Consider the following 15078-nt stretch of genomic DNA (forward strand, 5'->3'; position numbering starts at 1 on the left):
GAATACTGAACGATGGTCTAGGACCCGAGATGGTGAGTTAAAATGAGCGATGCATGCTGGGATGAGTATCGCGTGCCGGGAAATTGGACAAGGTTGGTGTGCATCGCTGTCCGAGATCAGTTACGTGCGTGCGCCGCTTACAGGGCATGTGGTGATGATCAGTTTTGGCGCTAGTTAGACAAAAACGGAATAGACGGGCCTGTGAAGTACGTGACTTAAGTTAAACAAATTGTGAAAAAAATGGTGTGAAAAAACATCAAACCTCGTTGCAATGATGACTAGGTACGAGGGACCAAGTTCGGTAGATGAAACAGTAGACGATACTGCAGGGAGAGAGTATAAACAATACCGTCAGCGTACTGTATGCTACACTTAAGGGACCAAGAACTAACATCGACAGCAAGTTTACCTGGTAAAAATGAAGGATTCACTTAAGGAACTTTGATGCTGGGGAGAAACGGGGCATCCGTTTCTACTACAATTTCCGAGTGGCTAATGAAGCGTGTGCGAGAATCGGCAGCTGGCTCCTGGATGCTGGGGGTGAAAGAAGGGTTTAAACGGACCGTCAAGGGATCGAACTAGGAGGGTGTTATCATGGAGGGCAGGGGTGCCGCACTTACCTCAGTGGAAGTATACAATGATGCGTCTATGGTTCTGTGTACACGATGGCAGGAACTAGATGCAGAACGTGTCATGCTGCAGACATAGGCAAGTCACGACCGCCATCTTGGGGGAGTGGAGAATGGGCAGAGAAGAAAGACTATCGGAAGAGATACGACAGATGGGGCTCGCACGAGAAGTGTGTTGTGAGAACGAAAAGATTAGAAATTTAAAAAACATGGAGAGCAGAGGAAATATGGACAACTGAGAATTAGAATTGATATACTGGTACATTTATGGTTCGAGTCAACAAAACAATCTTCTACATAAATTCTGGTGCTACATATTCAGTCATAATAAGTCAATGGCAGTTATGGGCATTAGACAAATACGTGAATTCCAGAATGTGTGACGATATGCAGTCATTTATAACTCTCTAGATGGTCTTTCTTAATACTGCATAATTGGTAAATGGCAATTGGTGTGCAGTTGAAAATGTCTAATATCAGAAATGTGCAACAAGTTCAAATCATTTGTAATCAGACATTTGCGCAAGGGTGCATAATTTTTTCATGGAAGATTGAGCATTCTGAATTACAGCAATATTCTGAACTCAGTTCGGGAGGTCTAGAATATAAACAAATTGTTCTAGCAGAACAAGTCAGCCGTTTTAGGGAGTCTGTGTTAGGATGGCTTATAATAGCGTTGTCCAGTCTTTATTCCTGTTAAGCCTGTTCCTGTTAAGCCTGTTGTAAAACGAAAGCTGCAATTGAATATGCTACTTACCAGTATGCATCTGTTCTTGGCATGTAGGGCTGCTGACATTCATATCTGTGCATAGATCGCCGCCTAGTGTTGGGTCCAGATGATTGCACATTGTTGTCCTGGAAGAGTCTTCGAAGTATCACGAACTAGGTGGCTCCTCCCCTGGACTACAGTGCGCATGGGCATCGACTCCATCCTCAGATTGTTTTTAGCCATCTTGGCCACAATGGCTAAAAACAAAGTGAATGATGACGATGCTAGAGGTATGTGTGAATTCTGCAGCTGCTACAGGCGCCGGGGAGAAGGGCGGGCGATACGAATGTCAGCAGCCCTACATGCCAAGAACAGATGCATACTGGTAAGTAGCATATTCGGTTCGAGGCATGTGGGCTGCTGAATTCATATCTGTGCATAGAACACATAGCAGTCCCTCCATTAACGGCGGCCGCCCGTGCCAGCTGCAGCAGTTTGGAAAAGTGTTTTTAGAACAGCCTGCCCTACAGCTGCCTGCTGTTTGGAGTGCACATCAACACAATAATGCTTTGTAAATGTGTGTGTGGTAGACCATGTGGCTGCTCTACATATGTCTTCCAAAGGAATATTTCCTAGGAATGCCATGGAGGCCCCCAACTTTCTTGTGGAGTGGGCCCTCGGTGGAATGGTGAGAGTACGCTTGGCTTTCAGATAGCAGATCTGGATACATTTAACGATCCACCTAGCAATACCAGCCTTGGAAATGGGGTTACCTTTGTGGTGTGGTGCAAAGGCAACAAAGAGTTGTTTAGTTTTCCGAAAATCCTTGGTCCTATCGATGTAATACATCAGGGCCCTTTTGGCGTCAAGGGTGTGGGGCATTCTCTCCGCCAATGACTCAGGATTTTGGAAGAAAACAGGCAATTCAATAGTTTGGTTGATATGGAATTGAGACAACTTTAGGAAGGAATTTAGGGTTAGTGCGAAGCACTACCCTGTTAGAATGAATTTGAATAAATGGCTCTTGGATAGTTAGCGCTTGCAGTTCACTAACTCGCCGCAGCGATGTAATCGCTATGAGGAAAGCCACTTTCCACGTCAAGAATTTAATCTCGCAGGAATGCAGTGGTTCAAAGGGAGGACCCATCAGCCGGGTGAGGACCACATTGAGGTCCCACTCCTGAGCGGTAGGAGTCCGCGGAGGAATGACTCATTTGAGTCCTTCTAGAAAGGCCTTAATGGCAGGCACCCTAAAGAGTGAGAGGTGCTGCCTGTTCTGGAGATAAGCGGCCATTGCAGATAGATGTATGCGAATGGAAGCATAGGCCAGATTACATTTGTACAGATTGAAAAGGTAACAAATGATATTCTGAATAGACGCATCTAGCGGGTTAATGTTGTGGTCTGCACAATAAATGACAAACCGCTTCCATTTTGCCGCATAGCATGCTCTGGTGGTGGGCTTCCTTGCCTCCCGAATGATGTCCATACAGTCAGAAGGCAAGTGCAGGTAGCCAAACTCTAAGACTTCAGGTTGAGCTGTTGCGGATCTGGATGCTGAATGTCGCCATGGCTCTGAGTCAGAAGGCTGGGTGTGAGACGTAGCCTCTGATGCGGTACCACGGACAGTTCTAGAAACGTGGTGTACCATGGTTGGCGAGCCCACGTTGGAGCAACCAGGATGAGAATCATCGAGTGCTGCCTGAGCTTGCGTGCCACCAGCGGGATCAGAGGTGCTGGGGGAAAGCGTACGCAAATTTGCCTGACCAGTTCATCCATATCGCATTGCCCTGCGACTGTGGGTGTGGGAACCTGGCGGCGAAGCTTTGGCATTTTGCGTTCTCCCTTGTGGCGAACAGGTCTATCTCTGGATGACCCCACCTTTGGAAGTACGGTTGGAGTACTGATGGATGCATCTCCCACTCGTGCACTTGGTGGCTGTGCCTGCTGAGCAGGTCCGCCATCTGATTGTCCTTGCCCGGGAGGTGTTCTGCCATGAGGAAGATGTTCCTTTGAATGGCCCACTTCCACATGCTCTGAGCCAGATGAGACAGCTGCGGAGAGTGTGTCCCTCCCTGCTTTTGAATGTAGTACATGGCTGTCATGTTGTCCGTCCGGATCAACACGACCTTGTTGCACAGATGTACTTTGAAGGCTTTGAGTGCCATGAAGATTGCCATCAGTTCGAGAACATTGATGTGCATCTTCCGTTGCTGTTGCGTTCATAGTCCCTGCACTGTGTAATGGAGTACACGAGCTCCCCATCCCTGGAGAGAGGCGTCCGTTGTCAGGATGATCTGTGGCACAGGCTCTTGGAACGGTCGGCCCTTGCAAAAGTTTCGTGGATTCCACCAATGCAGAGAGTTTTATGCCCGACCGCTCACCAACACTAGGTCTTTCAACTGCCCGTGAGCCTGAGTCCACTGACGTGCTAAGCACTCCTGAAGCGGGCACATAAGTAGTCTTGCGTGCGGGACTATGGAAATGCAGGAGGCCATCATGCCTATCAACTGCATGAACACTCTTGCTGTAAGCGAGTGTTGAGGTCTGAATTCTTGTATCAGCGATTGAAAGCTGCAGACTCTCACTGAATTCGGCTGTGCTGTGGCCGCCAGAGTGTTTATAGTCGCACCCAGATACTGCCGTATGTGGGCGGGCTGGAGGTGGGATTTTGGGTAATTCAGTGAGAATCCCAGATCGTGCAGGATGTGAATGGTGTGGGACATGTGGGCGGCACACTACTGGGCTGACTTTGCCTGGATGAGCCAGTCGTCCAGATAAGGGTAGACGTGGATGTTCCGTCTCCTGAGATGCGCCGCCACTGTCTCCAGGCACTTTGTGAACACCCTGGGTGCCGTGGTGACACCGAAAGGCAAAACCTTGAACTGGTAGTGCTGGTTTTGGATGGTGAACCGGAGGTATTTCCTGTGTGAAGGGTGCAGTGGAATGTGAAAGTACGCATCCTTTAGGTCTAAAGTTGCGAGAAAATCCCCCTGACTGAGCAACGGGAGCACTTGCTGCAGGGTCAGCATATGGAAGTGCTCCAACAGGATGTAATGGTTGAGTGGCCGGAGGTCCAGGATGGGCCTGAGGGACCCGTCCTTCTTTGGTATTAAGAAGTACAGGGAGTAGACCCCTTTGCCTTTCTTGCATAGGCACAAGCTCTATTGCTCCTTTTTGCAGCATAACGGTGACTTCCTGCTGCAATAAGTGCAAATGCTCGGCCGACATAGGACGGTTTCTTGGGGGCATGTTGGGTGGAGTGGATGTTAACTCCAGACAATAACCGTATTCAATACGTTTCCTGACCCACCTGTCTGTGGTGATGGACTTCCAGACCGGCAGGAACTGCTGGAGTCTCCCCCCGACCGGTGTTGTGTGGTCGGGGGGCAGTGACAAGGCGTCACTGTTTGCTGGCGGCAGAGGATCTGGAGCTGTTGTTTCCACGACCTCTGCCCTTGGCGCTGTTACCATGATATCCACCTCGACTCTTGTTGGTGTATGTGGACTGAGTGTTGCCCTTGTAGTACTGCGTGGACTGGGAGAGCTGGCCCCTGGAAACGCCTCTAGTGCTTGAGCGATGAAAAGACCCACCCCGAAACTGCTGGGACTGTAAGGCACCCATGGATTTCGAAGTCTCCGTGTCCTTTTTAATTTTTTCTAGGGTGGTGTCAACCTCCGGGCCAAACAGGTGATCTGGGTTGACTGTTTGGTTAAGGATGGTGATTTGGATTTCTGGCTTAAATCCAGAGATTCTCAGCCAGGCATGTCGCCGTAGCATAACACTAGTGTTTATAGCCCTGGCAGCGGTATCAGCCGCGTCCAGAGCGCACTTAATTGAAGCGTTAGAGATCAGCTTCCCTTCCTGAATCAGCATCTCAGCCGCCTCCTTGTATTCATCAGGCAGGTGCTGCAACAGGGTCTCCAGTGTGTCGTAGTGTGCCCTGTCATACCGTGCCAGAAGCGCTTGTGTGTTAGAAATGCGCCAGATGTTGGCTGCCTGTGCTGCTACCCTCTTCCCCGATGCCTCAAAGACCTTGGATTCTTTGTCTGGGGGAGGAGCATCACCCGTAGTCTGAGAATTAGCCCTCTTCTGGGCAATCGAGACAACAAGGGAGTCCAGAGGCAACTGTCCTTTGATGTAGGTAGGATCAGTAGGCGCGGACTTGTATTTCTTTTCAATCCTAGGGTTTATCACCCTCGCCCTGGTAGGTTCTTTAAAGATCTCAGCAGCATGCTTTAAAACACCTTTCAGCATAGGCAGTCTTAGCAGTTTTTTCTGAGATTGAGAAGGTATCAAAAAGGAAGTCGACATCCACAGGGTCAGCATGGAGCTGGACGTTGTGATTGCTAGCTGCCCGCTCAATGAGGGCATTGAAAGCTGCAGAGTCTTCTGTAGAGGACGTTTTTGCAGAAAATAGTTGAGGGTCTTGTCCTGATTGAGGATCCCCTGGGTCACCACCAGCGGCCCAGGGTTCGTTGGTATCCTCAGGGTCTGTATAGACAGGATAACTGTACTCATCCTCATCATCCCCCTCTCCAGCGTCCACATCAGAGTAAGTGGGCGAAACAGTATGAGTCTGCGGGGAAAGTGGTTCCACCAAGACGGGAGTGAAAGCAGAGTCCTTCTTTTTCTTGAGAGGGATCTTGTAAGACTCCATTGGGCGTTCTGGGGCGATTTTCCGCTGGTGGAGGGAAAGCCTGCCCGTTTCGGCATCGATGAAGTGTTCTTGATGCTCATCCACTGAAGGTCGTCGAGGTTGTGGGCCGGGGACCACCGCCGACTACTTCGGCGCCGAGGAGACCTTCTCAGGCACGCTGGCGACTGCCTTAGGAGCGAAAGCCTTCGGCGCCGTCTTTGGCGGAAACGTGAAATGGATGGGCGTGGACGCCTTTAGGGGTTTCTCCACCGGTTTCGCAGGCGGAGGATCCTTTGGACCACCTTACGCGGTCCCGTCCCTGATGCGCTGCAGGGAGTCCGTCACCTTCTTGGTGAACGCGGGGGATGGACGCGCCGGTTCAATGGAATCCCTTGAGGCCACACCTGGAGTCGACTCTCGGGGCTCGGTGCCCTTGGCCTGGTCCTGCTGACGCGGAGTCGCGAGAACCTTCGGGTTATCCAGCCGTTTCTTCAGGTCGCCGATAGCCTTCTTTGGGTCGCTGAGGCTTTTGCCGGCGTCGACCGTCTTCGGCGCCGACGCGCTCGGCTCGACCACCTTCACTTTAGTCTTCGGCGCGGTAGACTTCGTCTCGACGCCCTTGACTTGAGCCTTCGGCTCGACAGCCACCTTCGGCGCCGATGGCTCTGAGGCCTTGGAGCCGATCAAAGCGATGCGCACTTTCGGTTTCGAGGACGGCACCTGCGCAGTGTCTGGAGTCGAGACCGTAGGTTTCACTTTCGGTTTCGTTTTGCCAGGGAGTGGCTCAGCAGCAATGTCCGTTGCCGAGCCCGAAGGCGGGGCCGTAGAACCCACAGTAAGATCTTGGGTAAGGCCCGAAGGCGATCCCTCGACCTGAGCCTTATGAATTGGCACGGCCCCAGAGTCAGTTTGAGGAAGCTCCTCATCCGAGCTATCCTCCATGGCCCCGAGGGCCCCGTCGTCGTCTCCTACCTTGTCGACGACTTCTTCGGCCTCGAACATCTCTGCATCCGCGTCGTAGTCGACGTCCGATGCGGGGTTCGACTCAGAAATGTCCTGGATAGATTTGTCCTCGACATCCCCTGCATTGAAGATGTCCACAGGCGCCGGTGCAGCATGCTGGGCCTCCTGACGCGCAGCTCGTCGAAGCTTGAGCGTCTTCTTGGACCTGAAGCGTGAACAAGCCATAAACTTGGCTTCATCATGGTCCGGCGACAGACACTTGTTGCACACCGGGTGGACGTCGATGTGGGGATACTTCGAGTTGCAGACGGGACATCTCTTGAATGGACTTCGTTCCATGATGGACGGTCGATAGGTCTGGAGCGTCGACTGGGCCTTCCGCGCCGAGAGCGCACGGGTGTAGAGAATCTGGCTCGGAACAGAGCTGGGAGAACTAAGACCGAACGCAAGACTATACCGACGTAATAGACTAAAGACCTTTTGGTCTCAAGAAAGTTTTCTATCGATTCCGACAAGAGGGAATCCAAAGACATCCAAACCCAATGGCGGAAAAAAAGAATCTGAGGATGGAGTTGATGCCCATGCACACTGTAGTCCAGGGGAGGAGCCACCTATCTCGTGATACTTCAAAGATTCTTCCAGGACAACAATGTGCAATCAGCCGGACCCAAAACTAGGCGGCGATCTATGCACAGATATGAATTCAGCAGCCCACATGCCTCGAACATATCTACTTCATTTCCAGATTGAGATGAAACATCCATACTTGGTCTACCACTTAGTTCACTCAAGGAGTAACTCCTACGAGCCTGTGAAACCCTCGAGTTCCTTTTTGTTTAGTAGTTGAGCCATATTCCCGCCTCTCTGATATCATCTTCATTGTGAATAGCCATTGAAAAATGTTCTACCAGGGGTGCATTCAATGTCTTACACCTGATTCTGCTCAGGTGCTGGCATATCCTCGTTTTTATTTTCTGGGTTGTCTCCCCAATGTACAATTTTAAACATGGACAATGGATCAAGTACACCACATTACAAGTATTGCAGTTTGAAAAGGAGCGACAATTTACAGTGACATTGTTAAAAGTGAAAGATTTTCCTTCCAGAGTTAATTCACACACGTTTCAACCCCCACACTTAGAATGACCAATCACTGGGGAGAGTCCCCATATAGAGTCTAGTGTTGTGGATGGACTGAAGTTTGGGAGAGCTGCCCTTACTAGATGGTCTTTAAGGTTCCGACTTTTGCGGAAGGCAAACAGCGGGCGTTCGATGTTCAAGCTACCCACATCAAGTATTGGTTAATGTTGGAGTATGGTCTTCCGTATGTTGTTAGAAATAGGGGAAAATGTGGTGACACATGCAATCCTTTCGGTTTCTTTTTTTGGATTGGGACTTAGGAGAATTTTGCGTGGGCAATACAATGCTCTCTTGGATGCGTTCCTGACTATTTTTTGGGGGTAACCTCGATCCTTGAGTTGGGTAGCCAGAATGTTAGCCTCTCTGAAATAGTCATCCCTAGGAGGGTGAGTTACTTACCCGTCTTTACAGGAAACCCACAGAGTGTAATACATTACTCAATTACTCAAGCAACCACCCCAGGGCCCTAAGGGACTCTCTCCCTTACGGACAGTTCTTAAGAATAAGACAAAATTGCTGCAAAAAAGATGACTATTTCAGAGAGGCTAACACTGGCTGCAGTTCTTCTAAAAGGTAGAAAGAAAATCACAAAGCTGACTTTCTTGGAGCATGCATTCTGAAATTCCTCTCTTACTTTACATTTATTGGAGCGTCGGGAAAGTTAATCCAAGCTTACGATTGTAGGGAGTATACCTTGTGGAGAAGAAATGTTCTGTGTCGCTTAATGGAGATTATTCCTTCGACAGTTTGGAAAACAGTATTTTTTTATTCAACCCACCTTACTTGATTCCTGGTGCATGTCTGAAGTCAGAGTAAATCACATCTTATTTGGTATCAATAGCACACTTTGACATTTGGAAGCATAGTACAAACGTGACATGCTCATATTTGATATTTCATTCATTTAATTCAGATGGAACTAATTGTGTGCAATAATGTGCATATTAATTTTAGAATATCATGAAAAACATTTCAGAATACTACACCTTCCCTGATGTCCTCTTCAGATCCACTAGGACTTTTCTTTTGCTCTGCCTGAAATTCATAGGGGCAAACAGCCTCTTCTTCCTGTGCAGCTTTGACAGATTTTGCGGTCTGTTTTCTTCCTGATGGGGGCATTTTCAGAGATGAATTCTATCAAACGAATGCATACTATTTGTTAAAATTGTAAGCAGAGAAGTTTTGTAGCTACTGCATAGAACACAGGTGTACTAATGAGACCAGAATACATCATGTAAGTGCTTTAATTTAAGAGAACACGCACCACACATTAGCATAGGCAGACAGCCGGCGCCAACTGGATAGAACAATAAACATTCAAAATTTTCTGGGCAACTCATTCGACCTCAACTATAGTAGACAATTTGTTACTTCAGATTCTAGTGAAAGCATACTGGGTGCTGTGTTGAAGACCAGGGGTGTGGAATTTAATAAAATATCTACTTGTCCATGGGGCAGGTTGCTTCATAAATCTACTTGTCTACCTGTCTGACGTTGGCCAATACAGATAATTTAGTGCTAAAAATTGCTACTCATTATATGACTATAACTTGCGTCCTCTTGTATAGGCCTCCCACCTCAATGCCATCATTTCCTATGGCCTTAAGTGATCAAGTTGCTAATTTGGCCCTTGACCATGCCAGGATCTTCCTAGTAGGTGATCTTAACTACTGGCATAACGACCCCTCGGAGGGCCCTCAATCGGCTGAACTGACTGATCTTCTGTCTAATTTAAATTGTAATCAATTAGTGCTCTCCCCTACACATTGCAGAGGTCACATTCTAGACCATGTGTGGTCCAACACCACATGCGTAACAACCCCGACAACCTTGCCATGCCTTTGGTCAGACCACCTTATTCTTAAATTTAAGGTATGTATCACCCCCACTAGGATCATTGCGCCAGCCACTGGCAGGCTAGCTAGAAACTGGAATGCAATGGATAAAACGGCTTTTTACAAGCACTAGGTAATGTCATACCTCCCCTGGACAACGACAAATTCTTCAGTATCCACTCTTACTGGCTGGTTACAAGAGGCCAGTGATCTTCATGCCCCGTACAAGAGAAATAGACTAGCACGGCGCACGGATGCCAATAGATGGTTTTCCGATGACTTGAAAACCAGGAAACTGGCCTTACGGCATCTAGAACGCCTTCGGCGCCGCGAATATGATCCTGAGTTAAAAATCAAATATGTCAGGACCAGAAAGGAATATACGAACTCCATTTCCGCAGCAAAGGCAGAGTACTTCTCTTCTCGAATCCTAGATTTCTCAAACAAATCCAATCTCTATTTTTAATGAACTGATGAACTTGGAGAATGTCCGCCCTAAGGTAATCCCTAACCAGTGCCTGTGTGATTCACTTAACATCTACTTTAGTGACAAGATTGCAGACATTAAAACTAGCATTCCACAATCGGTGACCCCAATCACACTCGGTATGGCAATCAAGGCCAGTACTGCCACCTTTACTAATTTTCAGCCCATAACTCAGGTCCAGCTTCTGGAACTAATGACAAGAGTCAAATCCGGCTCACCACTGTAAATGTAAATGTATGTAAATGTATTGCGATTTATATAGCGCAGTTATCACCCGAAGGCATCAAGGCGCTTGCCTTGGGAACCCGTCCTGGTATTCCCCTGTGAGATAACCCCAGCAGGGTATCCACAAGGTGAAAGCCAGGCATCCCGCCGCGAGGGGCCGTAGTGGAGATTAAGCAAGCTATTGCCCAGAGTCGCAGAGTGTGAACCCGTGAGTCGAGTAGGCACCGGAACGAGAATTATCGAGTCCGTGGAATTTTTGAGCCCAAGACCCACCGAGGCGGGGAATTGAACCCTGGTCCAGGACCGATCTCAGCTTCCGGGTCTGCCGCCTCTAACCCCTGATCCACACTTCTCCACTGGATATCTGCCCTCCTCGCATCTTAAAAGAGTGTTTCTCCACAAATCCAGCACCTGCCCTGGCACTTCTAAATGACTCCCTCACCTCGGGCATAGTTCCATCTGCCTTTAAAGAAGCCACGGTCATACCTCTATTAAAAAAAACGGGGGCTGACCCTGCCTGTAAGGCAAATTTTTGGCCCATTTCTTTATTGCCTTACTTGGCAAAAGTCCTGGAGGCTCACGTGGCGAAATGCCTCTCTAATTTTTTGGAGGAGTCCTCCTGTTTTGACCCCCACCAGGCTGGATTCCGGCCAGCACATTCAACTGAGGCAGTGGTCACCTCAGTCTTGGATTCCCTCCGAGACTGCGTAGATAGACGCTCCCCCCCAGGCCCTGGTGCTCCTAGATTTGTCTGCCGCGTTCGACACTGTCGACCACAACATCCTGATCGACCGTGTCGGACAGGCCGGCATACGGGACACGGCGGCACGCTGGGTGAGATCCTTCTTGGAGAACCGCTCCCAAGCAGTGCGCCTGGGAGATCTAACCAGTGTTAAACAGCCCATTTCTTGTGGAGTGCCACAGGGCTCCTCCCTATCACCTCACCTTTTCAATATATATATGCTCCCTCTGATTCAAACCCTCAGAGACAAACAGGTGAGAGTTGTCAATTATGCTGATGACTTGCAGCTACTCTTTACCATCGATAACTCGGAAAACTCCATCACCCATTTTCAGTCAACCATGAGGTTTAATAAATCCTGGATGGACCAAAACCAGCTGAAATTAAATCCAGGTAAAACCGAACTGGTACTGACTGGGAACAGCGCCAAGCACAGGTGGACCCATTACTGGCCATCAGATCTGGGTCAAGCGCCATCACCATCGGCCAAAACAGTGATCTCTCATTAAAAGTACAAGTGGGCCAGGTGGTGTCCAAATGCTTCTTTCAGCTAAAAAAAATTCGGAAGGTCCGGCGATTGTTAACATCGGAAGCAATCACCCAGGTTGTGATCGCTACGGTTCTGTCCCATCTGGACTACGCGAATGCCATCTACCTGGGTCTTCCAAAATATTTACTCAAGCGTCTCCAGATGGTTCAGAACTATGCCGCAAGGCTGATTCTAAAACCACCAAGGTGGCATGCAGCTACTCCCCTACTCATCAAACTGCACTGGCTTCCGGTCACGCAACGCTGTGCTTTTAAAGCAGGTTGCCTGATCTTTAAGTGTCTGTATGGCAAAAGCCCTAAATTCATCAACCAACTGATCACCAGATACGTCCCTCCTCGCAACCTTCGTTCACTTCACCAAGGACTCCTCCAGACTCTCCCTTTCAAACGTAAACGTGCTGGTGGACGTAGATTTGCAACACTTGCCCCCTGCCTATGGAACACCTCCCCCCCGGAGATCCGGCACTGCCAAGATCTCTTATCTTTCCGGAAAGCGCTAAAGACCTGGCTTTTTAGACAAGCTTTTTTTAATCAACTCTCCACCTTCACCCTGACCTTTGTTTTTTTTTGTTTTTTTTGTTTTTTTTTATTTTTTAATTTTTTAATTTTCCTTCATTACAACATATTGTTATGAGCATTACATATATCACAATTTTATACATTACTGTAATGTTAATTTATAATATAGTAATTTAAACACCAGCATTAATTAATAATAACATACCACTTATATACTACATCTACCTAAAGAAAGCTTACGCATACTAATATTCAGCTATAATAATCGATCAAACTCAAAAAGTAAGACAAAAAATAAAGAAGATGAAAGCCACAGACAATGATGGTAACGATACCTTCAACATTCTCCTTCCCCCTCCCCTAGTTACTCCTTCTTTGCCTCTCTTTCCAGTTACATATTGGCTCCCAAATTCTACTCCCCAATCGTCTTCCATTTCTCCCCTTTCGAGCATACATTTTTTCCTCTATATTATATGCATACAGAGTATTTGCTAGCCAGCATTGCAAGCTCGGAGGGCTTTTATCTAGCCAGGCCCTAGCTATTGTGAGCCTATAAACCGCCATTATTAGAAACATAAATTCAGCATATTGAACCTGCTCCTCATTATTCACACCTAACATAATCCACGTCGGCGTAAGGGATATCTCAATACCCAGTGAAGTTGCCAGAAACCCCTCGATCCCACTAATCAATGATCGCAACTTGGGGCATGTTGCAAAAATATGTACACTATCTGCTTCCAGCTCATTACATCTAGGGCAGTTGATACCTTGATTCCCCCCCCATTTTGCAATCTTTGCAGGCGTAAAGTACAAAAAATACAGTGTTTTATAATGCTGAGATTGCAACGGGGCAGCGCAGATTATCGTACAGCCCAGGTTTAGAGAATCATAAAACAAACTACCATCAATTCCCAATTTATCCTCCCATTTCTTACTAAATTTATCTAAATCATCTTGCTTCTTTTCCACCAATGCTGCATAAAAAGTTTTAATAGAGCAATCCCCCATCAGTTTTATTTTCTCCATAATCCCTATTTTATTAAAGCCTGCTGGACCTCCGGCTTTGTTGTTAAGAAAGCTTCTGACCTGTAGATATTTAAAAAATCCCCTATTATCTAGGCCGTATGTGTCTCTCAGCTCTGAGAATTGCTTAAAACCATCCTGTGAGAGTAAATCACCAATTTGCGTGACCCCCCTTGTAGCCCAGTCTGCCATAACATGATCAGCAAAAATTTCCTTAGGCAGTGAACTGTTATTAAATAATTGGACATACCTATTATACCTTCCCATCTTTACTTTCTTTAAGAATGCATTCCAAACCGTCACTGCCGCTCTTACGGTTTTAAACTTAGTCCGTTTAAAATAACTATAGTCAATACATTTTAAAAAGCAATTCTCAGCGTTTACCCCTAGCGCGACAGCATAAACCTCTGTCGACATCTGCTGCAAACTTACATCATCAGAATTTCCGCCAATAAGGCCTTGAATATATTGGAGCACCGTAGCCATGTAATATAAACGAAAATCTGGTGCCCCCCACCCTCCTTTTTCTCTAGGAAGCGTCATGTACCTATAGGCCCTCCTGGTCTTACCTTGGGCCCATATAAATCTATTACATATTGCCTCTATACTGTTAAACCATCTGGCTTCGATCAACAAGGGTACAGCCCTGAACACATACAAAAATTTAGGTAAAATCATCATTTTGATTATATTTGTACATCCAACCAGCGACAGGTGTAAGTTATTCATTCTTTCCAGATCTTTTTTCGTTTGAGCAATCAAAGGATCCATATTTTTTTCCACAATTCTACTTACTTCCGCTGTCATTTGCACCCCTAAGTAGGTTGCTATGTTCGTTACTCTATCATCGTTGCAAATAGCCCATTGATTTTTAACTATCTGTGTTTTTGTAGTGTTCAAGCTGTAGCCTGAGAACTGACCAAACCTCTCAGCTTCTTCTTCAATTACCCTAATGGCAGCTGAGGGTTCTGGAGTTAAGATAGCGACGTCATCCGCATAGGCTAACGATTTAATCCTACGACCATTTAGTACTAATGGTGATATCTCTTGATTAAATTCCAATTTCCTTACATAGGGGTCAAGATATAAAGCAAAGAGCAGAGGAGAAGAGGGGCAGCCCTGCCTTGTACCTCTTTGAATGCTAACTGCAGCCGAGTAACCTCTGTTAACTCTTATCCTGGCTGTCGGATCAATGTATAGTGTCTGTAAAGCCTTTATAAATCCTGGACCTATACCGTGCCACCTCAAAACCTCCCATAGATATCTCCATGAGACCCTGTCAAAGGCTTTTTCAGCATCGAGAAATACCGCTGCCATTGGATCTTCTACAGTATCTGCAACATCAAATGCCGTAATTGCTAACCTCGTATGGTGGGTTGTTCCCTTACCTGGGATAAACCCATGCTGAGAGGGAATGACTAGCGATTCAATTTTTCTGGACAATCTTTTTGCTAGCATCTTGGAGAACACCTTGACGTCGGCGTTCATTAACGTAATAGGTCTGTAAGAGCCCGGAGCATCCGCCGGCTTACCTTTCTTCGGGATAACAATGATGTCTGCGCCTCCCCAAGAGTGCGGGACAGACTCACCTACTTGTGCTAACAGCATCATCAG

At 47.3% G+C, this 15078-nt stretch overlaps 1 protein-coding gene across 1 annotated transcript in view; it reads right to left on the reverse strand.

Moving 5' to 3' along the window:
• SYCP3 (synaptonemal complex protein 3) overlaps positions 1–15078 on the reverse strand; it is a 1370872-nt gene that overhangs the window by 1074083 nt on the left and 281711 nt on the right. Inside the window, exon 4 of the mRNA XM_086919156.1 lies at positions 9068–9187. Coding sequence (XP_086775282.1) covers positions 9068–9187 — 120 coding nt within the window. The remainder of the gene's footprint in view (positions 1–9067; positions 9188–15078) is intronic.

This window comes from Lissotriton vulgaris, chromosome 1_1 (genome assembly GCF_964263255.1).
Source record: "Lissotriton vulgaris chromosome 1_1, aLisVul1.2, whole genome shotgun sequence".
Classification (NCBI taxonomy): Eukaryota; Metazoa; Chordata; class Amphibia; order Caudata; family Salamandridae; genus Lissotriton; species Lissotriton vulgaris.